The sequence below is a fragment of the Sorex fumeus genome, unplaced genomic scaffold (assembly GCF_029834395.1).
Source record: "Sorex fumeus unplaced genomic scaffold, SorFum_2.1 ptg000002l, whole genome shotgun sequence".
NCBI lineage: Eukaryota > Metazoa > Chordata > Mammalia > Eulipotyphla > Soricidae > Sorex > Sorex fumeus.
Window position 1 is genome coordinate 68,211,990 of NW_026606059.1, and position 25,646 is coordinate 68,237,635.

At 33.0% G+C, this 25,646-nt stretch overlaps 1 protein-coding gene and 1 pseudogene across 2 annotated transcripts in view; one reads left to right on the top strand and one right to left on the bottom strand.

Moving 5' to 3' along the window:
• The window catches only part of CSMD3 (CUB and Sushi multiple domains 3), a 1,250,820-nt gene that overhangs the window by 448,184 nt on the left and 776,990 nt on the right, over nt 1-25,646 (top strand). The window contains exon 8 of one of the 2 annotated variants that reach the window (XM_056128239.1): nt 23,017-23,094. The exons of the other annotated variant lie outside the window; for it this stretch is intronic. Within the exon in view, the coding sequence (XP_055984214.1) occupies nt 23,017-23,094 (78 nt within the window). The remainder of the gene's footprint in view (nt 1-23,016; nt 23,095-25,646) is intronic. 2 annotated transcript variants of the gene reach the window in all.
• LOC130023198 (uncharacterized) lies at nt 18,039-18,225 on the bottom strand (annotated as a pseudogene).

Below are 25,646 nucleotides of genomic sequence, written 5' to 3' on the forward strand. Positions count from 1 at the left end.
CCATATTTGAAAAACTGTGATATAGGTCATTATTAAATTTGAGGTATTTGCATGAGATTTTAATGCTATACATCTGATAATGGACATTTGATAAACAGATAATTTGAAAAAGAGGAAACATTGTGTCTGGTCATTGTTTTGTAAAGTTTCTTCTTCTTTAAAATAACATACTACCTTACCCATATGATTGTACCAAGATTATTTCTACCTTGATTATTAAACAATTTATTTCTCAAATTAACAGCTATTTGCTGAGATTATGGTTTCATTTATATATTTCTTAACCTTCCAATTTAATTCTTAGAGGAAAAATATCATAAAACCAAGTCAGACATCTGTAGTTTTCTATTCATTATTTAAAACTTACCTTTAAATAATGAGAATATGTAGGAAGAATATGTTAATTTTTTTCTTTGTAGTAAGTTTCTTTGAATAGTTTAGACAAAACTCAATGAAATATTAAAAGTAAAATGACATAATTTACGAAAATACATACATCAATGGTAATATTAACTAAATGAATATATATCATGTGAATAATATGTAATCTAATTCTAAATAGTTCCTATTCAACAGCATATATTCTGAAACTGGCCAGCATTCTTGTAGTTAAAGAATGTAAATATAATTCTTAGTGCACCATAAAGAAAAAATAATCAGAATATTACTCCATAAGTTGATTGAAAATCATACATAGCCAAGTTCATTTCCATTTGAATTCTTGCTGAAAAATGTTTAATAAGTATTATTCTAAAATGAATTCTTATGCACAGTACTCTTTCTTTTATATAAAAATTAAATTGGTATAACATTAATTATTCATTTAACTTCTGCAAATATTTTTTCTCATAAGAATATGGGGGCCATGTTAGAATTTTTTATTTGTTTAATGAAGTAAGCAATATACTCCAGAACATGAAATAAAAATGTGTAAAATTATTGTCATATTAAAATATACCCCTTAAGAAGTAACCTTTACTCTCTGGAATATTGCATAAATTAATACTTAAAAACATCCCTATTTTACTAATCAGGAAATTAACATTTGTTGAATAAAATGCTGCCTTTTTTGAACTTAGGTTTCTTATAGAAATCATTAAGAATACAAATTCTGCTTTAATCTGGTGTAATTGTGATTTTTGTGGGTTCAGAGAAGAAGCAAGATATGCTGCAGACCCAGTTTGATCCCAAGTACTACATCTGGTGCTAAGCATGTCCAGGAGTGAGTTATTCAGCACAGAGCCTTAATTATGTTTTGAGAATTATCATGTCTAGCCCAAATACCTGTCCATATGTGCAACATATATATGCATATATATGTATGTAAAAGATTATCTGTAGATTCACATAAATGAACTTTAAATAAGTCAGTAAACTTACTCCAAAATGAGTTTCTTCGTCTAGATATTTATGGACAGCATGATTGAGTTTCTTATGAGTTTCTTCTTCTAGATATTTATAGCCTGACGAATAGTGCAGCAGGCTACTTGTCTTTCAGGCAACTGGCCAGGATTTTATCCCTAGCACCCTAGAGGGCTCCTGAGACAACCAGGAGTGATTACTGGGTGTAGAATTAGAAATATACCTTGAGTACTGCCTGGTATGGCTCCATCAAACCAAAAATCAAAGTAAATAAAGTTTTTTTCTATTACATTTGCACTGTGTTGTAATCAGGGTAGTCTTTAAAAATAATGATCTCCACTGAGCACCTGGAGGGGTGAATCCTGAGCACAGAGATAAGATTAACTCTTGATCATGCCTGGGTGTGTCCCAATCTCCACCTTTCCTAAGCAAACTAAAATGAAAGCTTGATTATTCTACTCCATCATTTAAAAGGTTCCCAGTGTTTTCGCATCGACCTTAGGAATAAATCTGAGACTTGGAGTGAACCATATTGTTATTTGTTCTTATTCGTATATTTATTATGTGACTCTCACATATTAATATATTTAACCAGACAGAACAAATCCATTTTACAAACAAAATTAAAAAAAAAAAACAGAACCTCATACATTGTTTCTTCTTCCCTTCAAACAGATCATCTCAATATACTTACACGATAGAGTTTACTTTGTCACCTCCAGTAAAGTTAGGCCTTCTTGCCTTAATTGACCATTATATCTTCCATTTTCCCTGAGTTCATAATCACCAGCCTTGTCTTATACTGAAATTTTATACTCTGTGCTGCTAAAGATGCTAGGCTTTTTGATGCTGTGCCTCAGATGTCTAGGATATATTGTGACGATAGATTCACTTAAACTATTTTAGCTTAATTTTGAAAGCTATTAATAAGTGTTAACAATGCCAGCTAAGAAAATCCGATTGATAGCTTAAATAATATTTTAATAAACAAGTATCTTCATATTTCCTTATTGAATTTAAGTACTTCGTTTTATCAGTGATAGGACTTTGTTTCTCTAATTTTTGTTGGTTTTCTTTGTCTTAAGGAAAACTGAGATGCTTAGGGTTTACTCTGGGATCTGTACTCAGGGTTCACTCCTTCCAGTTCTTAGGGAATCGTATGTGGTGCCTAAGTACCAAGGATAGTCACACACCACTCCAGCACATGAACTGCTCTATTATCTCTCTGAAGCTCAAAACTGATTTTTCACTTCTTAAATGGCAATAATGTTTATAAACCCTCAATTGCATTTTGCCATTATCACTTTACAACTTCAAAATTTACAACATTGGGGCGGGAGAGATAGTACAGTGACTAGGTTGCTTGCCTTACATATCACCCACCAGATTTTTATTTCCCTCAATCCATATGATCCCACATGCCCCATCAGGAGTAATTCCTGAGGTCAAAGCTAGGGACAATCCCTGAGCACCACCAGGTGTGACGCCCAAAGGAAAAAAAAATTGCAACATAAAGCTAGCTATAAAAAATACCTTCCCATAATCCTTATACAGCTATAAAATCTAAGGTAGACTAATAAAACACATGAAACTGTACTCATCAAGTTTTGCATGATTTTATATTAAAGTAATACAGTGGCTGCTTTTTCCACATTTAATTGCCTTCTGAAGCATTAAATGATAAATATTGATACCTATTAACACAAAATTGCTCTATTTTGTGCTATAATATAGTATAGTATTTTAAAATGTTTCCCCACACATATTTCCTACATTAACTAATGAAATTGTCTTTCATTTTAGCTTTTGATCATTTCTGATTCCTCATTTATTTCCAATAAATTCAGAAAAAAATAAAGTTTATATATCAACATTGTTATAAATACATGAACATTTACATTTTAGTTAGTATTTGGAACATCTGTGTGAGCACTTAAAATTATATGAATTAATAATATATATTAATTAACTCTAATTAATTTTATACAAATTGCATAGTTAGTGAATCTATTTATAATCTGAATATACTTAGAAAGCTTTAATAAGTATGCTTAATTTTTTTTAAAGTTCTTTTTCAAGTTTTCTGCTTTACTATAGTCAAAATGTTGGTAAAGTACTAATGCTATTTAAATTAACTTAAGGAATTTGGTTATAGTGTATTGGGCTCAATTGCAGATACCACATTGTCCCACACAGCATTAGTGGGTAGAGCCCCGGTTGGCCCCCAATACCATGGGATCCCGGTACTATCAGCAAAACTGAAAAATGATCAAGAGCCTTGATGGGGCCTCCAAAACTTCTGAGAATTATGTGGGAGTCACTCCCCACTGCCCCCACAAAACTATTTCAATAATTTTTGTATTCTATCAGTGCTCAGTAAAAGAAAACCATCCTTACTTTCCAGAACGGTCTTTTAGGATTAATACCAGATGATGAAAAATTAAGTTTTGGTAAACAGTACAAAATGCTGTCCTGCACACAGGCCGCCCCTGATCCATACCCTACATTGTACTTCCAGGAGTGATTCCCTGAATACAGAGTCAGAAGAAGAGACAAAACAACAGACAAATGTTAAAAAATGTTGGTATAGATCTTTAAACTATTTTGGCAACACGCCTCAATTTCCTGTGTTTGTATAAAATAGGCCTCAGTATAAAAGGTAAAGGTAAAGGTAAAGGCCCTCCCGTTGATCGTCGATTTGCTCGAGCGGGCCCAGTAACGTCTCCATTGGAGACTTTGTTGTTACTGTGTCTGGCATATCGAATACTCTCGGTAGCTTGCCGGGCTCTCCGAGAGGGGCGGAGGAATCGAACTCGGGTCGGCCATGTTGGCCGCTTGTAAGGCGAACGCCCTACCCACTGTGCTATCGCTCCAGCCCTCAGTATGAGAATTTAAATTTACTGATTTGGAATGGTGTAGTGGTAGGGCGTTGCCTTGCATGTGGCCAATGTGCCGACCTGATTTGGACTTCATTTCAGTTCACATTTTTTAAATATTAAATATAAATCTCTGATAGATTTCATGAACTATACAAACTCAATTTCCAGATTAAAAAACATAATTACATTATTCTATTAGAATTATTGTAAATATTAAACAAGAAATTGGTGGAAGAGCAAAAACAAAACAAAATCTTTTTTCTCCTAATGGAACAATACCATATTTCTAACCATTGCTGGTTGGTTTTGAGTTCAAGAACTACACTGAGTTCACTTCCTGCCCTTGTAACTATCGATTTTGAGAATTAACTTCAACTCCCAAAGCTGCAACTTCTTAATAAGTTAAATGCCTTCTTTTAAAAATTCTGATGTAAGAAAGCACACAATTGCTGATCTAAGCATTTAGAAAATACTAATTATTATTATTCACATATGTTTTAACTTGTACAATGTGCACATTATTCTGTGTAGTGAAGATCAAGAATGAATAGTCAGACTACTAACAAGTCACCAATAAGAGCTTACAAAAACTAACAAAATTAATTTTAGTAGCCTTTTCCATCATAAGAATTTTTTAAATGTTACTGTAACATGAGCTGGAGTAGGAAACACTACAGGTAAAAGGAAGGAAGGCTACACAGAAAATTATTTGAACTAGTTCTTAAAAGATTAATGAGAAAAATTAGGTGTATGTGGTTAAGATATAAAAGTTTCTCCAAATATGGGTTTTTGCTGAAATATGGTGAAACTATGTCAAAATATAGTTCAGCTGTGCTTAAGGAGAGATAGTAATTAGTATAAACAAAGCTAAAGTAATATTTTAGTTTATCAAAATTTTATGCTTGCATTAGATAATAGCTAGTAATTTTAAAATGTATTTGGATGGTTGCTATAACAATATATTTTTATTTGAAATTATGTCTGGTTATTTGAACTGCCTCTTTAAAAAAAATTCAATGTTCTAACCGAAAGAGATTTGGGTTCAAAATTGACATAGATTTATACTGCCTAGACAATAAAATGAATCAAAATAAAGTATGTAACCAGTGCTAGAGAAAAAGTACAGGAGTTAAGGTGTTTCTCTTGCATGGGATCACTGCATATGATACCCTGAGGGTCTCCTGGAGTCAACCCTGAGCACAGAGCCAGGAGTAATCCCTAAGTACTGTCATGTATTGTCCATAGTTCTAGTAGTTTGTATTTTAAAATTTGATATAATATTTAAGAAGACCATTATTTCACAGTGAAAACTATGGCTATATACACGCTAAGTGAAAATTAGACCTTCAATTTGCTTACCTAACATTCACGCATTTTTAAATTTATTGATTTGTAAGTGTCTAATATATGTAAATTCCTGTGAAACACTATACAATGGTTAAAATAATATCAATAATACACAGAATTAGTTTTTCTTAAGTCTATACTTGTTCATTCTAAAAAATGATCATTAAGATGTTTTCTAGTTACATAGACGAAGTTTTTTATATATCATGATAGAATGATATTAATATTTTTCCAAGTTTTTATGAGTATCCACTTTTAAGGAGCAGCATTGGTGATATTTCTGTTCAATTATAAAAAGGTAAAGGTAGAGGCCCTCCCGTTGATCGTCGATTTGCTCGAGCGGGCCCAGTAACGTCTCCATTGGAGACTTTGTTGTTACTGTGTCTGGCATATCGAATACTCTCGGTAGCTTGCCGGGCTCTCCGAGAGGGGCGGAGGAATCGAACTCGGGTCGGCCATGTTGGCTGCGTGCAAGGCAGACGCCCTACCCGCAAAAATTCTTTCATGAAAGAACCTTTTATATATGAAATAAGTATATACTTTTTAATTATTTTTCTTGTGAAAATTTTACCTAGTTTATTATATCTTGTAGAGTCAAATATTTATTCTGAACATTCATGTCCTATGCTGCCCCTATGACTTAGTAAAAGTAATTCTTCCATTTGTTGTTTAATAAGTATTTCTTCCATTGGTTGTTTAATAGCTAGTAATAATATCAATAGTATCAAAGTTTTAATTTATTTTATAATGTAATCTGAAGTAAGTAAAATAAGACTTCATATACATTCACTCCATAACAGAAATTAAGGTAAAACTTATTTTAATCATGTGTTTAAATAGAATTTTTATTGCTTTATTTTCTTCAAGGCAAGAATGAATTTAGTATAAAAGGTTCTGTTCAATAATGTCAAACAAAAGCAGTGATGTTTTATTCATATTGTTAGCAGTATTTCCTCAAGAATATTCATTTGAACATTTACATTGCTGAATATCAGGGGGAAAACATAAGACGATCAGACATATCCACACTAAATTTTCAGTTCAATTCGACTTAATTTAGTCAAACTAATAAGTAGCTTGTTCAAAGAAACTGGACTTTAATAGATCAAAACTATTATGTGCTACTGACAATTCCTATTTGGCAGTTAAGTACCTTTGGCTCTAGGTTATATCAAACATGTAAAAATCATCTCAAATATTTTCAGTTGTTCTTAAGCAACTAGCAATGTTTAAAAATTCTATTAATACTTTTTAAAAGTACAATTTGTAACCCTCTGGCATGTTATTTTAGAGTTTTGTTTTAAAATTAATTAGAAGTATCACAATGAATTAGCTATGATTAATTAGACTTTTTTTGCATAAAAGGACAGAGCTTTTGTTTTAAACATACTACCACTACGTTGAACATGTGATCGATTCAAAAGAAGTATAAGAATTTGTCTTTATTTAAAGGACAAGTGTAGAGCTAAGCTCACATGTAAAATTAGTAGTCAATTTTAAGAGAATTTCTGTCAAATGTGCATGGTATGTAATTGACAATGTGTTATAGTGCTAAACATCTAGAATTATATATCTTTATCTGTTTTGTGAGAAGGATCAAACCTGTTTCAACAGAGATTATAAAACGTAGTGCTTGAGCATGTTTCAAGAGTATCAAGGTAATATTACAGTAGGTTATTATTAAAAACTCAATTATACCATTGATTTTTATCCAGACATAAATTGTGTATTTCAGGAAACAATAAATTTGTTAATTACTAATATTATTTCAAGAACAATTTAAGAGGATAAATTAGTTATTTTGCAAACATTTCAGCTTCAGATTTTCTCAATGAGTGTTATTATTCTTTTAAATCCGGTCTATGAATCTAGCTGTACATTTTATACATTAATATTTCTAATGTGTGTTTTCTTTTGATATCTATGTCAAACTGCATATACCTTTATGGTTTTACAGTTATACATTCCCTTTCATTAAAACAGGCATAGAAATGATCAATGCTACCATTTAAAAAGAAGAATTACAAGTTTGCAGTTTGTAACCAGGCAAATAGGGATTCAGAAGCTCAACCTCATGTGTATTTCTTCCATGGCCATATACATGCCTAGTACTTAAAAACAAAATGAAAGGTAACAAAGTAAAACTCAAAGCAAAACAAAGCACAAGCCTCTCCATTTGAAGAAATAAACCTAACAGCAGTCCTTTAGGAAGTGTCTAAAATGTTAAATAATTACTTTAAGGGGGCAGAGCAGTAAGTAGTACAGTGAGTTGGTCAGGGCATTTGCCTTGCCTAGGATCAACCAGAGTTCTCTCCCAGGTACTGAATATGGTCCATTGAATATGGTCCACTGCCAGGAATAATGCACCTCATCCCATTCCCTCAAAAAATAAAACTTCTTCATTTTTTCTTTAAACCCTATTTTATATTCTCTTTCCACCTATTTCTCCATATTTTTCCATGTCTTTCCTTTTCCATCACTTCTTTCTTGCTCTCTTCGTTTTTTCAAACAATTGTTCATTGAGCACTTAAATGTAAAACTTTATTTCAGTTGTTGAATGTATGGTATTGCAGAAAATCGAGCTGTTCATGTTTTATAAAGTTTATCTTCAAGTGGGCAGAAAAAAAAAGATGGTTAAGCAAATAACTACTGAAGCTAGAAAGAATTATATGTCAATTTAAAGTAAGTGTTGTGGGCGTGATATGTGGGTGGGCACCAAAAGGACTCTTTGAGGAATGAAACTTTATTTTGAGATTTAAAAGAATCTAAGGGCAGAAGGAGGCAGCCCTATCAAAACAGAAAAAGAGCTTATCAGATGAAAGGGAAATATGCTTCAAAGAGCTTGGGTATTATTTGATGCAAAAGATGGTCCAGTATATCAAATGCACAAGGAGACTTGTGCAGATGATCTTGGCTAAGAAGACTAGCAGAAAGCTGCTAGGTAATTTCAGAGTCAAAAGTCATGTTTGATTTTGATCTAAAAGAAATAGGACATACCTGTTGGACTTTAGCAGGAAATTGAAATCATCTAATATACTTTTAATAACGCACATTGCAGTAAAATATGAAAGAAGAAATGTCCTAAATATGTCTTCAGTAGGAACAAAGAGTAACATGTACAGAGATGAGGTTATTTGATAGAGTCTTGAAGTCTAAATCTTAAACTAAGCATCTGAAATCTCACTGTTAAAATAGAAAATCACAAAGTAGTTTTGCTTAAATGTAGGTTACAATTTTTTGGGATTTAGGCTTCTAAGACTATGGGTCATACTGATACAAGCAGTAGCAAGAATTTATGTGAAGATGTTTATCATGAGAGCAACATAAAATTAAGGAATAGTACTAGGCCTTTGCTTCATGAGAATTTCTCCAAAAGCATTATCACTACTTTGATGAGTTATCTCCAATACACAAAAGAAGTAGAAATTAAATTCTAGAAGGTTGACAATATTTATGGGAAATTCACTAGAATTTGGTGGATATTTTTGGACACATGGTTTTTCTGGATCAATGTCAATGACAATAATTAAGTCTGCCAAACCCTAAGAATGATTGAACTGATTACATTAGTTTTGGCTTTATTGCTAGATCACTGAGAGAATGAGGAAATCATGAGAGCACTCCCAAGTTGGAGTTGAATGCATTTTTACTTTAATTCTTTCCCTAAATTTTTTAGCTTGAAGTGAATTTCATTTTCAATGTGTCAATGTAGAACAGAAAATAAAAAAAAAAAAAACTGTGTTCCCTTTACTTACTGCTTCAGATCTCCTAAAGTCTTACTGATTAAGAGGAAGAAAAGCAACTCAAAGTACTAAAAAATTCTAAACTAAAAAATATGATTAAATAGGTCAGCATGATGTTCTGTTTATACAAATAGTAAAATTGAAATTGTCTCCTTGAATTTCTGGGTCCTTTATGAGACTAATTGATGTCTTGAATTCAATGCACGTATGAGTTAATAAAACAGGATAGGGAATTGGTTACTTTTCAATATTTGTAAATATTTGTAAAGATATTTAACAAAGAGGGGATTGTTAACATTTAGGTAGGCATTCTGCTTATAAATATGAGTGTTACATATTGATATCTTATTTTTTAAATCGTGTTTTTCTTATTGCAGAAATTGTGTTGCTATCATAGCAATTTAAAATCAAATGTCCATATATGTGTCAACATATTAATTTAAATACAAAATTACTTATTGAACACCCTCATTTTCAATTTCATTGCATGTTTCATCATAGTTGTGAAATTTATAGATGTCATTCATAAAAGTAAATATTTTTATAGCATTAACATATTGACATTTTTGCTTGACAAATTGTTTTGGGGGTAAAAGAAGAGAAAAAACATGAATGTTAGAATTTACTTGGAAATAGTTTTATGCTTTTATGAAAGGTAATTGAAAACATACTTTGAAAGTCTGAGCACATCTATGACTATTAAACAATGGAAATTCAGTGTTTTTACAAATGACAAATCTGCAAGTAACCATTTTAACATTTTACCCAATGCCACCCCAAATGCCATGCTTTTGATTAATCCCTAATCAAATGGGAGAAACTAAGAACTTCTAATGAGCCGTTACTTATGCTTACCTTTGATCTGGCCTTAGACTCTATACCTCTTTATTCATCAACTGAAACTACCATCTAATAATAGTTCTCCTATTTCAGAAAGCTTTTGGGAGGAAAAATGTAGTTTAGGTGATAGGTTACAATAGTGTTTCAGTCTGTAGTACTTATGTACAATGCTGCAGTACACCACCCCCATAGAAGCAACATGAGCTATAAAGAAAGATGAACACAAAATGATCTCACTCGTTGTAATATATGGAGAAATAAATTAAGGGCCTGGACATTATCAATCAGTAATAAACTTTGCCTTTTCTTTTACATTCAGATCATTCAGATTTAGTTTTTATTCCATTGCTATGCTCGACCCTATAAGAATTGACTTGTAGATGAGTTTATGTGAATATTTAGAAATAATATTTTTACATAATGGGCAAACAAGGTATGATGATGATATGTGCTGCAATGATTAAAAGAAAAGGCTTGACTTTAAAGATAATTGATAGGCATAGTTATGTGTATAACTGATCTCTCCAAATAGTTGCCAGAGTGGTTTTTTTCGTACCTATAAACCTATAAATGAGAGGATCACAGTGGATGTGAGGTTTGTGGCTTTTAAATCACTTCCATTTTTAAACTGTGTTGACTGTCTAGACTTTCTATTTTTGCTCAAAGTTGGTGCCAAAGCAGACTCCTCTGCCTTTTGGAGTATCAAGAAATGGCCCTATGTTAGAGACATTTTTATCTTGTTAGAATTATTTCAGGACATTTTCACCCACTTTTGCAACAAGCTGCTTTCTTTGCATGTAGTTTTCTAGAGCATATGGCTGACCTGCTGTGCACAGAATGATATCTCACAATTAAGCTTTACAATTTTAGGAAGAGAAGAACCTTCATATATGGCAGAACAGCATGGTGTTAGATTGGGGTACATTGCATAGAATATTTTTTCTCTTCATAATTATATCATGTGTATTCTATATCATGACGGATTGTTTTTGGTGTTGGCCATGAATTTTCTTTGTTTTAAAGAAACTTCTAATCAGATTTCATTATCATGAAAGGAAGTGTTTTTAAGTTGATTTTTTCCAGAGGCCAAAGTTTTCAGTTTAATAGGGTTCATTCAGTTCTATATTTCACCATTAAAGAATATTCTATCCAATGATTACTAAAAACATTACCTGATGTTTTAAATTTTATGTAGTACTTGTGTTTTGCTACACTTTCTAAGTATGTTAGGCCTTATTTTTAAAGTAAAGTATTAAGAGGCTTTAATAATTGTATAACAATAAGAAATGGTAGTAAATAACAGGTCTTTATTCAGTATTCAACTCAGTTAGTGAAGGTGATTTAACTTCACTCAAGAGTAAAGTATACTTAAAGTCACATCTTATCAATGGTGTAAAATGTTCTGACACTAGTTTTGCATTTTAAATAATAAATTGGACTAAAATCTTATTTTATTTTTTCTGAATAAACATTGGGATAGATGGTCTGGTTTAATATATAAAATGTTACTTATAGGTAGTATTTTGTACTAGAATAGAAATATCAAAGTCAATTAAACATATTTTATTAATGTGTATGACCTCTAGAAAACTAGTTATTCTTAATATTAATTTCTATGGAAAAAGGGAAACAATTCCATTTTAAATGGTTTTGTAGTTTAAATATGACAGTAGTCATAAAAAGGCATTATTTTTGACACACAATCAGTATATATACTACCTTTTTTGAGCCTTCACTAGAGAAAATCGTCTCTAGTAACATAAAAATCTCTTAATATAAAAATATGAAAACAAATTAAGATGACATGTAACATAGAATTTTCAATTTATTTGGTAGCATTTTTTAAATAAAATCTGTAGTTTAGTAAAATATTGTTATAAAATTCTGGAGAAATGGATACATACAGCTCTATTCAATGATATCCTTGTGAATAGCAAATAAAAATTAAACAAAGTCATCTTTAACATTTAGTTCATTTCAGTTACCTACAGAGAAACCAGTATTTTTCAAAAACAGAGAGAGCTGTTTTTGTTATTCTTCAACCTCAATGCAGGCGCCTCATTTAATCTTTGTTTTGTTTTCTAACTACTACCCTTGTGTAATATCTATTCCTCTTGCTGAAATAATTGCTAGAAGAGAGCTTGATTGTTCTAAGTAGATTTTTCAAAACATTCACTAGTGTAGAAGTAATAAGTCAATAATGATAAACATACCCTATCCTATTTCTACCTACATATTTTTTGAAGTACAAAAATAGCCATAGACAAAATTTAAAGATATATTACCGGTACTCTATCTAAGAGAATGATTTGGAAATGATAAAATATGAGTTATATCAAAAATGCTTACTTATAGGAGAGTTATATTTAAATTAATGCTTGTGAAGAAGCCACTAGGTATTTTGCTATAAACAAGAGCGAGTAGTAACTAGCATGACTTCATTTCCACTCATTATTATGTGTAAAAGTTAATGGGCAGAGAGCTTTACCAATCAGGCTACCATATGAAGAATAGAAACTTACAATTAAGAATATTTGTCAACTTCGGTTAAAAAAATGGTGGATTTGATAGAATAATTGTAACTTTCCTTTCTTCTTTCAGTACAATCTCATGCTGAATTTCTCTAGAGAAAAGGGGAGTGTATTTATAGATTATAGTTTTTCACAACTTTAAATTTTCTTTAAAATCACCCAAAGATGTTAAGAATTCTAATCCATAGGCAATTAGTTCATTTTTTTATATTGTTGGTTTAAAAAAATGGCAAAGGTGATTTCTAAAGTGCTAGTGAAATGCCAGTGTTTGGATAGAAATCTATTATGATAAATCTTCTGTACAAAGAACAGGATGATTATGGATATGAAATGAGAAATCAGCAGAATAGTGTATAAAATCTTGGTGGTGAATACTCTGTTCAATCAAATAGCTGTGAGTTTATCTGCATAAATCTTTATCAATCACAACTATTACAGTCATATATAGTCATCATAATCATATTAGATGGTGAGGTGAACCAAGACTTATAGAAGAAAAATGAAAAAATATTATCAGAAATCAGAGACAAAGGAATATTGTCTCTTATTTAAGTAATATACTGTTTTTGGACTTTTTTGTATTTACAATTATTTGCCATACTATAATTTTTAATAAAGAATATATTCTTTGTCTTTAGCTGATATTTGATGTAATCCTTATAGTTATAGCATATGATACAAAATATTTGCAAAATTGCGTATTGCATCATCCAGTTGAAATGGTCTCTAAAACTGTATCTTAAAGTTATCCATATCAATATCAGTAAAAATAAATGGCTAATGATGCATACTGAATCCATGTGCCAGTTCTTGAAATATAAAATAGAATTTTTAAGTGTAGTGTGAAATAAGTAATTGTAGCTTGACTTTCAAGTAAAATTATGGCCTAATATAAAATCTTTATTTAACATTCTTTATGTGAGAGTAAGTGTTAGGCACAAATGAGTTTAATTAAAATAAATAGCAGTTTTGGAATTTAAAATGTTGGAGTGGCTGACCTTTATTACTTGTATTTAGTGATGCAATTTTAAAAATCTTTTTATTTTTATAGAAGCCACCCTACTAGTGCTCACAAGATTCTTGCAAATATGTTCAGGGCTCACTTTGATATTTTGGACTTGATAGCTTAGTCATGCAGTGCTGGGGATGAGGCTAGGGGCTCTGTGCATAGAAGGTATATGCTCCTCCTCTCTCTCCAGGCCTCTGGTAGCTTTTGAAGAGTTGGTCAAAGGGGCTGAGGCATTACTGCAGCAGGTAGGAGACTTGCCTTGCAGGCAAATGACCCAGATTTGATCCCTGTGTAGATCAGGAGTTAGCCCTTTAACCCTCTCTGTGTGTCCCCCAAATCATTAAACAAACAATAAAAAAATTAAACCATTTTAGGTTACATAAAATTAAATGTGCAATTTTAATTAATTACATTATTTTTAGTATGATTGTTTTAATTTTTTTCATATCAGAAATTTGAAAATCTCTGAATAATTTTTAAGGGCTTTATTACATCCTTTTACTACAAAATGCAGAAATAAGATCTTATAGCTATACATTTCTAATCATTAACAAATCCATCTACACTGATAGTTATAAAGCAATTTTTTTCAGGAAACTTTATCTAGTGGAAAACCATTTATAATAAATTTTAGAGCAAACTTCACAATACTATAAGGTTTTTATTCTGACATCAGAGTAGTTTCTTAACCTTTATTCTAAGAGTTATTTGGAAGGAGAGGACAATTAGAATCTGCAAAGTAATTATGTTCTGAATGGCTATTTAATTCTGTCATTACAATATAAACAGAATTTAGTTTTGTTGCTTTTAGACCTATACTCTGGAGCAACAACTTGTGCACTTACAAAACTTATTCTTAAAAATGTTTTCATAATAACTTTTGAGTCCTTGAGAGTGGAACAAAGATTCTTGTACTAGATTCTCCTCTTTATTATGATTGTAAATTGTATATATAAAAAGTTAAGGGTAGGAGCAGGAGAATTGTGCAGCATGTACAGTGCTTGCTTTGTTCTTGTCCAACACAGGTCGTATCCTCAGAACCAAATCTCTGAGCACTGATCCCTGAGCACAGAGAAAGGTGAAAGGCCTAAACACTGCCGAATGATTTAAAAATCCTAAATAAATTTGAGTTCAGGGTAAATAAATCACTCAGAAATGAGGAAAGTTAAACATTAGTCACGTGTTTACACACTAGAACACAAAACTCACTTCTCATAGTTAAGCAATCTCACAAATATTATTCAAGTCTTGACATGACTTTAAATACATGTATTAAAAATACGTGAGTTCCAACATTATTTTTTAACAATGTAGTTGAATCTAGTTCAAGTAGTGGTGTGTGCTTTATCTCAAAATCAAATGAACACACATAAAATTATTTTTATGATAATTAAAGATAAATAGAAAATTATAATTGAAAGAAGAAATTACACAATCAGGTATCATGTTATCAAACATAGAACAAAAGGAGAGAAAAGCAATATTGCACATTTCAAAATTTAAACTGAAGAAAAATAAACAAGATCCATAAAATTAATAAAATCAAAATTAGTTTCCCAAAGTAAATTATTTTACTTTCAAAGGAATTATCGTAATTTTATTTAGTCACAGATTGGTGATACGATGCTATTTCTTGGGAAAAAAGTCCTTGTAAAAGTCCTGTGTTTGGAATGCTAATAAGATTAAATATTTCATTCATTTAACATTTACTATTGTATTGGATTGCGAATAGAAAATGAAAGTTTAATGATGTAAAATTTAACATGTAATTCCATTGTTCATTGATAACCCATACAAATTTGAGGCAAATTATAACTAATTTCAACAAATTATAACTAATTTAAACTAATGTTTAAACTGTTAGACATCTTAATTTTTCTCTTTTAAAGATAAGTGTTCTTCAAAGTCACACATTCTTACTATGATATGTATTGAAATTAAATATCATTTTAAATTGTGGTAGTGTAACCTTTACAAGCATGTCATGGAGTCTATTAGATTTCATATAAAACAGTAGACATTATATAATTTTAAGCTTTAGAAATTCTGTTACGAATACCACTTAAATATTATATTTTCTAAAACTTCAGGTATTGATTATATACTCTTTGTTATATCTGTATAAATAGCAAGTTTTCTACTATTAAATATAGAGACTGGAGTGATACCACAGGGGTAAGGGAGCATAACTTGCATGATTCCAATCTGATTCAATTTCAGGAGCAACATTCTGACTGAGCATGGCTAGGAGTAACCCCTGAGTACACAGGCAGGAATAACTCTGAACTTTTCCAGATGTCAGTCAACTCATCCACTCCTCAAAAAAATCCCACCAGCACCATACCATGTCTATGAAATCACATTTTGTTTTCTCCCACTATCACTGTAAAATCATATCCCAACTACTACATGCACATGACAAAAAAATAATATTTGGTTCAAAACTAAGGGCTTAATTTATATGTATGTCTATTAATTTTTTAACAGGAATTGCAATTGAAATTATTTAATTTACAGTAGATTATTATCATGTAAGTGCAATAAACTTAAAGTCAAAAATTGTATTTGTAAGTACTGAAACATTTTAAATTTAAATTTTGAAGATTCAATGAGAAAACTTTACAGCAATAATATCCATATTGATATTTAAAACTGCTTTAATGGAGATTACAAAAACAAAATTGTTTGACTAGTACCCAAAGTTTACAAATAAATTAGGATTGATTCTATTTTTGAAGAATATATTTTATTCTGATGCACCTTTAAGTATTTCTATTATATATTAACACAAAAGCATGAATCAAATAAAAAAGTAACAAACTAAACAAAATTGAAAAAAATATTAGCACTTATACATCAAAGGAAAAGAACTAGAATGTGTTTATGTTTCTACATCTTGCATTTAATGCTCTCTAAATTTGTTGAATGTGGTTTAATATATTTAAGATGCCTTGGCTCATTAAAATACTTGAATTTTAACAGTTATGCATTTGTCACTTCTTCTGTTTCCTCATTCATTTCCAGTGAACAATAAACAATCTCCAAACAAAGTTCCTTTGTTAAATGAGCCAGATTTTGCAAAATTTTATTTATTTAATCACATATTCAACAAAAAATATCAGGAGTAAGAAAGTCATCCCGCCTCCTCTTATGAGTTCACAGTTCAACAGGTGTTGAGACAAATGACACATTTGCTTTTAATGTCTTTCTCTAACTATGAATGAGCACAGTGCTTTTACTTATCTCTTTAATAAAATTAATTTACATAATTATCACTAAAGAATGCCTTTTTAAAGATTAGATTGGTTTTATAAATGAAATGTGGTTACTACAATCATGTATTTCTTGATATCATGTCTGTATAATTTACATATATATATGTATGAATATACCTTATAATCTAAATCAATTTATCTAATGGGCACATATGTCAAACTTCGACTTTTTACCAATACTTACTTGGAATAGGATTTTCAATTGGTATTTGAACATTTATTCTTGAAATATAATTATAAAAAGTTATAAATGCCTGTCCCATTTAAATTTTTAAAAAGTATATGGTTTATCATCTAGCATATTTTATAGGGCTTCTTATTTAATTTTGACCTTTGTTCATTCACTCCCTTTTAATTCCAATTATAGAGTAGTCTTCTGCTTTTTAATCTCCTGCATCTGTAGTACTGTTATTTATAGCATATTGTACTTTCTAAACAATATACATTTTAATCCATTTTAAGCAGGCAGCTTCTTTTTTAAGAAGGTCATTTTAAATCCAGCCAAATGAAACTTTGAATTGGGGTGATATCTTCATAGAAGATTTTCTTTTTGAATACTCAACCAAACAATCTAGATATAAGCCTATCGAATCAATATTTTCACCCTTTGTTCAAATATACAAAACTTTCTTGGGGTCGGAGCTATTGTACAATGGGTAGGGCGTTTGCCTTGCATGCGGCCGATCCAGGTTCAATTCCCGGTATCCCATATGGTTCCCCAAGCACCGCCAGGAGTAATTCCTGAGTGCAAAGCCAGGAATAACCCCTGAGCATCGCTGGATGTGATCCACAAAGCAAAAGGAAAAAGAAAAAAAAAACCTTTTTTTCCCCTACACCCTTTATCCCATATAAAAATGAAAAATTGTTATTATTATTTTTGCTTTTGGGGCCACACCCAGTGATACTAAGGGATTTCACCTGACTATGCACTCAGAAATTACTCTAGCAATACTTGGGGGACCATATGGGATGCTGGGAATTGACCTCTGGTCGTCCCATGCAAGGGAAACTCCCTCGCCTTTGTACTATGGCTCCAGCCCAGTTTTCTAAAAATTTGTAGCAGGACTTAGAGTCCACAAGACACCACTCTACCTGGTGAACAGTGTCCCCACAGCGGGGCATCTCTTACTGTTACTTATAGATGATGACACAGACAAGGCCTAGTATCCTGTAGAAACAGTGGTAGAACCAAATTCTTGATTCAAGGACATTTATGCAATTTTCACCTTTTGGCATATGATACTATTAATTTAGGCTTCTATATTCTAGAGAAGTCAGTGAGTGATATGCAACCTAGGGATTTAAGAAGTGTAGTTGTTTCTGGAACTTGCTAGACAAGGTTTAAACGAAGATTTCTTATCAGAAAGTTACCTACAGAGAAAGCAGAATTCTCAATCTAAATTTCTTATTGGAAGAACATTAATGGCTATTAACAGTTGTAATTCTTTTGAACTTAAGAATCTATACTGTCCAGGAAGAGCTGTGGAATTAGAGCCTAAAACTAAAGTGAAATAAGAGTTTAGAGAAAGCAAGCCTCTTACAAGCCTCAGCTAACTTTTATGAAAAATTTGTAAGAGGCAGTTTCCTTTTTCTCACAGAACCTAGCTCCCAGAATCACGCGGCTGCATTTGCAGCCACGCAACATCTTATTATGACATCTTATTATCTCATTCCTACTTTGGACAAACTGGCAGGCTACCGAATGTAACCTGCCCACACGGCAGAGTCTGGCAAACTCCCCGTGGTGTACCCAATATGCCAAATACCAGTAACAATGATGGATCTCATTCTCCTAAAGAGCCTTGAATATAGCACTTTTTAAAAAAATCTCAGGGCTAGGATGAAGGAGACGTTACTGGGGCCTGCTCGAGGCAATCGACGAATATCAGGATGGTCGTGATTCGGTCGTCGTGATATTCTTTAAAAAATTTAGATTTAAAATCTTCCTTACTCTCGTCTATAAAATTTAAAGTCACATTATATATTACAGAGATAAATAGAGGTAGAATTCCAACATAAAATTATTCTTTGGATCCAGGAGATCTAGATCCATGCTTTATATTACAAAATAAAAATTTTGTTGAAAAAATATATAGTAACAGGGAAATTTACAAGTAATAAAACTAAAGTTAGAGCCGTTGAACACTTTGGTAAAATTATACTTCAGCCACCATCCGTATGGTGGATTAGAGAAGAGAATGACAGTAAAAAATATCAGTTGAAACGGAGGTAAAAATTCTGTCATTGCAAATAAAGGGTTGCAAACAAGAATTTTAGAACTGAATGAAACGGCCAAACAGACATTATTTTTCTCGTACTAAAGGTAAAAGGTAAAGGCCCTCCCGTTGATCGTCGATTTGCTCGAGCGGGCCCAGTAACATCTCCATTGGAGACTTTGTTGTTACTGTGTCTGGCATATCGAATACTCTTGGTAGCTTGCCGGGCTCTCCGAGAGGGTCGGAGGAATCGAACTCGGGTCGGCCATGTTGGCCGCGTGCAAGGCGAACGCCTTACCCGCTGTGCTATATCGCTCCTAGATTCTTATAATAAGAGAAGTCTAAGGTGAAAAGGCAAAATCTTGTGAAGCATCACAAAATTACTACTAAGAATAAGGTCACATAAATCTAGCTTCATTGATCATTTTCATTAAAAAAAAAAGAATAGTTCAGCACTCTGAACTAAGATTATGAGACCCTCTCACTATCTTTCTAATCTTGAAGGTTGTTATAGAAAAAACATCTTAAAATGTTTCAAGACCAATAAAACACACTATTATGGTAATTGGAAACAATGAAAATTCAAAATTAGGGAAATGATAATTTAAAATTGTTAATTACAATTAATTGTGGTTTTACTGGGGGGAGAGGCAGAGAGTTACACCCAGATGCCAGATGTACTTGTTGCTTACTTGTGGCTCTGCACCCAGGGATCAGATCTCCCTGAGCACCATGGGGAGCTGGGGGCCAACCAACAGCTGGGGATCTGTCAGCTGTGTTGACAAGCAACTTAACCGCTTTACTTGTATCATATTTGGGCCCTAGAAATCAGTTTTACTTTTGCTCATTCAGTTTATAAACATAGTCTAATTTCTTAATTTTAAGGCTATTGTCCTTACTCTAACATAACATAATATAAAGATAAAATTCAGTTTTGATTTTGCTTTCTCATAATTCAGTTTAAATATGCCTATTGCATTTTGTTCAAGCTACTTTTTATTTATTCATTTTTTTATGTAGGAGTACTGCTATTTATTGCTATTATTCAGCCACTGATTAGGCTGATTGAATTGAGCATGAACTCCAACTTACTTTTTTTTTTCATTTTTTATAATTTTATTTATTGAATCACCATGAGAGCAGTTACAAAGATTTCCGGTTTAAGTCTCAGTTATACAATGAAACACCCGTACCTTCACCAGTGCCCATTATCCACCACCAAAATCCCCAGTATACCCCCACCCCTAAGCCTCCCCCTACCTGTGGAGCAGATGATTTCCACATTATTCTCTCTCTACTTTGATTTCATTCAATATTTTGACACAAGACCCATCATTATTATTTGGGATTTTACCCCAACACTCAAATCTGCTGAAAAGACAACAGTAGACAATTTGTTTTCTGTTACTGGTTATGAAAAACATATGATGTTGCGTGGCCGCAGCACTGGGCACTCAATTTTGAAATTCTGAAATTTTAATAATTAAATCTGGAGAAATTTCTGCCAAAGCCTGCAGGGTTCTGAGATTTGTTCCTGAGTCTCTTGGATCATGGCCGTTAAGCAGCTTGATCAGGAGCCAGAGAGGTTGTTCAAGGGCGGCAACTCGGGGTCTTGTTGGGGTGGGGAGGAAATGGTCGGTTCCACCTTCATCCCATGAGGCCCCGCGTGTCTCGTCACTGAGGGACCAAACCTGACTGTCCAATGGCCTCTGGAAGATGATGGCCACCAAGCCACCTAGAAGGAGCAGATGGAGGGACAGCACCCTTTCCCCCCTGGGTGACCTGGTGACAGTAACCTACTGCGGGGTCCAGACGCAATTCTGCCAAAAGCCGCTGGGTTTCAAGATTTGTTTCTGAGTCTCTGGGATCATGGCCGTTAAGCAGCTTGATCAGGAGTCAGAGAGGCTGTTCGTGGGTGGTGACTTGAGGTCTCGTTGGGACAGGGAGGAAAGGGCCGGCTCCACCCCCATCCATTGAGGCCCCACATGTCTAGTCACTGTGGGACCAAACTTGTTCAGTGTCTTCTGGAGGATGGTGGTCACTGGGCCGCCAGGGGGAACAGGACAAGGAACGAAACCTATTCCTACCTGGGGTGGCCCAGCGCTGGTAACCTACAGCAGAGACCAGATGCATTTCTGTCAAAAGCCGCTGGGTTCTGAGATTTGTTTCTAAGTGCTGGGATCATGGTCATTAAGCAGCTTGATCAGGAGCCAGAGAGGCTGTTTGTGGCAACAAACTGCCATCTCATTGGGACGGGGAGGAATGGGCAAGCTCCACCCCCATCCCGTGAGGCTCCATGTGTCTTGTCACTGAGGGCCCAAACCTTACTGTCCAGTGGCCTCTGGAAGATGGCGGCCACCGAGTATCCAAGGGGGAACAGGTGGAGGGACACCACCTTTCCCCCCCTGGGGTGGTCAGGTGCTGGTAACCCATTGCGCGGAGCAGACACATCTCTGCCACAAGCCGTTGGGTTTCAAGATTTGTTTCTGAGTCTCTGGGATCATGGCTGTTAAGCAGTTGGATCAGGAACCAGAGAGGCCTTGCCTCCGATTATATAGCTGAGCCAGAGGTGGCTTGTGGGTGTGTCTCTCACATACCTAACTTTTGGCCATTTACTTTCTTGGTAAACTCTGCCTCAAGTTTTTGGGGTATGGCCAAGGGCACAGCAGCAATTTTGGAGTAACTGGAAGTCTGAAGGTGCCATCAGGCTGCTAATGCACTCGCCTCACAGGTGGAGATTGACCTGCTCGCAGCACCATACCCCCATTATTTATTCATTTTTAAGTAGCTTTTATTGAATGAAACTTGTTTAAATAGGAATTATGCACATCAAGAAACAGACAAAAAGAACAAAGTATGTGTTGAAGGGAGAACATAGACTTGAAGAGCAAGCCCTATTATGCAACTTTTTAAAGAATTTAATATTTTCAATATATTATTATATTAGATCATGTGACACTTTAATCAGTGTGGTTTCTGGTAATAAATTTTATTTTTCCACTTGATGGTGCAATTTTAAATAAGTCAGTTTTTGATAACAGTTAAATATCTTTGAACATTTGTTATTTCAAATTATACTTCAATGAAAGTAATATTGTTTACTTAGTCTCTGTTATATAAGAAATAATTTTAATGTCCCAGGTTAATCTTTTGAATATTCATGTACACATATTTTAGGGAAGTACTGTCATACTAATTTCACTATAAACACATGAATATAACAGTCATGATGTTGATAATAAAATAGAGAAGAAAACATTTTACCATAATTGTATTGGCAATACAGGAAGTCGTGATTAATTTTTAAAAACGATGATTATAAACTCACAGCTATCACAACAAAAAAGTTACGGACATATTACATTTTAATTTTGCAATCATACCTTAATTAAATGATTGCTAATATTTCAAACAGGCTAAATTATGTAATATATACCACTATGTTAAAAAGTTTATTAAATTATCTCTCATTTTAGAAATTATTACATTTTAGTATAAAAACAATTTCTAGTGATTTACAATAATGAAAAAGTCAATACTTTAACATATAAACCCGAATAGTATTTTTAAATGCATATTTATATACAGAACTCTACTTCCCTAGAGAATTAAAATTCTCCTGTACTACTTGCTGTTTTACTACTTAGTGATCATATTGTTAATTTTGCGTTTTGTTTTCTAGATTACCCATTACCAGGCTTAAGACAGCAGTTTCTTTAACTTGCATAATTCCATGCTAACAAAATTTGTTAACTTGAATTTCATTTTAAAACTGTATTTCCTGATACATGTTTTTGTTTGTTTTTTTAACTAGTGAAAAAGGCCATAGATTTTAAATCTAGAGGATTTAAATTGTTTCCAGGGAAAGACAACAGCAACAAGTTTTCTATCTGTGAGTGTACTCCATTTTTTTTTTTGTTACTTTCTCTAGTGCAAGAGTAAAGTCCGTGGTGTCTGTGTTGTTTATGTGTGTTTTCTTCAAAATGTTTGTTATTTACCAAATTAACTGCATTAATATCTATATAATGTGCATGATTATTATTCAATATGTTCTTGCATTTAAATGTATATTGGGGTTACTTGACTGATGTGGTAAACTTCCAAGCTCAGGATGTTTCTGCTAATTTTTTTTTCTTTGTCTCAAAATGTAAACAAAACAGCATAAGAACTCTCTTTTGATCTCAAATGTTGATAGCATTCCAGTTTGGTAATTCCAGTGAAAAGGAAAAGGTTAAAATTAAACTAGAAAATTCTTTTATAAATTGTTTTGAAATCTGAATTTTAAGTTTCTTTTTTTTCTGTCCTTTTGGGTGACACCCAGCGATGCTCAGTAATAAATCCTGGCTCTGAACTCAGGAATTACTTTTGACTGTGCCCTGGGGACCATATGGGATGCCGGGGATCAAACTCAGGTTGGCCGCCAGCAAGGCAAATGCCCTACCTGCTGTACTATTGCTCCAATCTATTAAGAAATATTAAAATATTAGCAGTTTTTAATTTAAGGAGTATTTATACTTACTTTGAGTTAATTTATCCCAATTTTTATGTCAATAGTCTTTTGAACATTTAAAGAACATTGATGCACATCTTTTTGCCCTGTACCAGAGCACTGTTTTGCTACTTATCTGGCATTAATACCACGTGGCTTCCTTAACTCTGCCAGTTTGCATCCCTAGTATCCTCCAACCGCTGGGGAGGTCCCCAAAACAAACAAATTAACAAACAAAATAATTGAATTAGAGCATTCATCAAGATTACCATACGTGCAAAGTATAATTTTTAAGAAACCATATGCATTTTTATAATGTAAACCAGTAGAAATCACCTGCCTTTTTATTCACGAGATAATCCTTTGTTTTTCTTTTATTTTTTTTCTTTGCCACACTTGACTCTGGCTCAGGGATCATTTCTGGCAGGCTCTTGGTACCATATGAGGTGCTGGAATCAGAGCCCATGAGGGCCACATGCAAGGACTTACCTGCTTTACGCTCTCTTCAAGTACCCAATTGCTACATATTTTGAAAGAAACTATACATGATGAATCTCTTTTCTATGATGATATATTGATAGTTCTGTAAATTGAACTCTTAATTTCTGTTTGTTTTTGTTTGGGGCCACACCCAAAGGTGCTCAAGGTTTACTCCTGACTATGCACTCTGGAATTACTCCTGGTTGTGCTCAGGGAACTATACGAAACTATATGATCAGGAATGAACCCTGATCAGCTGCAGGCAAGGAAAGCCCCCTACCTGTTTTACTGTTTCTCCAGCACGGAATTTTTATTTTTAACACAAATGTAATTTGACTTTTTTAGTAGAATTCCAAACAACCTGATAAAATAAGTTTATGACATTTTTATATATAAATAATTCAGTTTACTTATATAAGAAAAAATTACCTAAGTATGTATTGACATGTTATTAAATATTTTAACTCGTCATAACTTTATAATATGACTTTCGCGGTTTATTAGACTTGAGAATACATAGTCAAAATTTGCAGCTGTCAGTGCATAGGAAATCATTAAATTGGGATGGGTACATGTGTGAGAAGCATTAAACGATCTATTTCAAAGTTTTAAAATCAAAGTTTTTAGCTGTGCAATTATTTATCAAGATATCCGGATATATTTATCTGCTCTCTATTCATGTTGGTAGCTGCCTTAGTGAAGATTATCAATTTTACTGTTCTCAGATGTGGTTTAATGATGATGAACAAGAAAGGGAATTTGACGCACTAGTGTATCCTGGGAGAAAAGTCTGATTAAATTTCATTTTTTCTTTTTGAAAATACACGCATTTGGGCCAAAGACGCAAAAAGCTCCTGCCTGGCGTGTGGTGAATCTTGGTACAATCCAAGGCAATCCATATCAAAGATTATCAAGGGTCATACCTGAGTACAGAGCCAGATAGCCTCTCAGATCTTATAATTGTGCCCCATTTAAGAAAAAAATCTTTAAAATTATTAAGACAAGGGTTAATTATTGAAATGAAATTGTCAAGTAAGAAAAGTTGGCATTTAAGTATAATAATTCTAAAATATTCTCATGCTTAGGGCTGGAGCGATAGCACAGCGGGTAGGGTGTTCGCCTTACAAGCGGCCAACATGGCCGACCCGAGTTCGATTCCTCCGCCCCTCTCGGAGAGCCCGGCAAGCTATCGAGAGTATTCGATATGCCAGACACAGTAACAACAAAGTCTCCAATGGAGACGTTACTGGGCCCGCTCGAGCAAATCGACGATCAACGGGAGGGCCTTTACCTTTACCTATTCTCATGCTTAATTATTTTATGTGTGACTAGAATTTATCTATATCAATAAAGTCATGTCAATTTTCATAGCTGAAATGGTATGCTGAAATCAAAAATTTAAATTTCTTAAATTTAGTATACTATAATTTTCTCAAATGTGTAATGACTAAATTGCACTATCAGGTGGTTTTTAA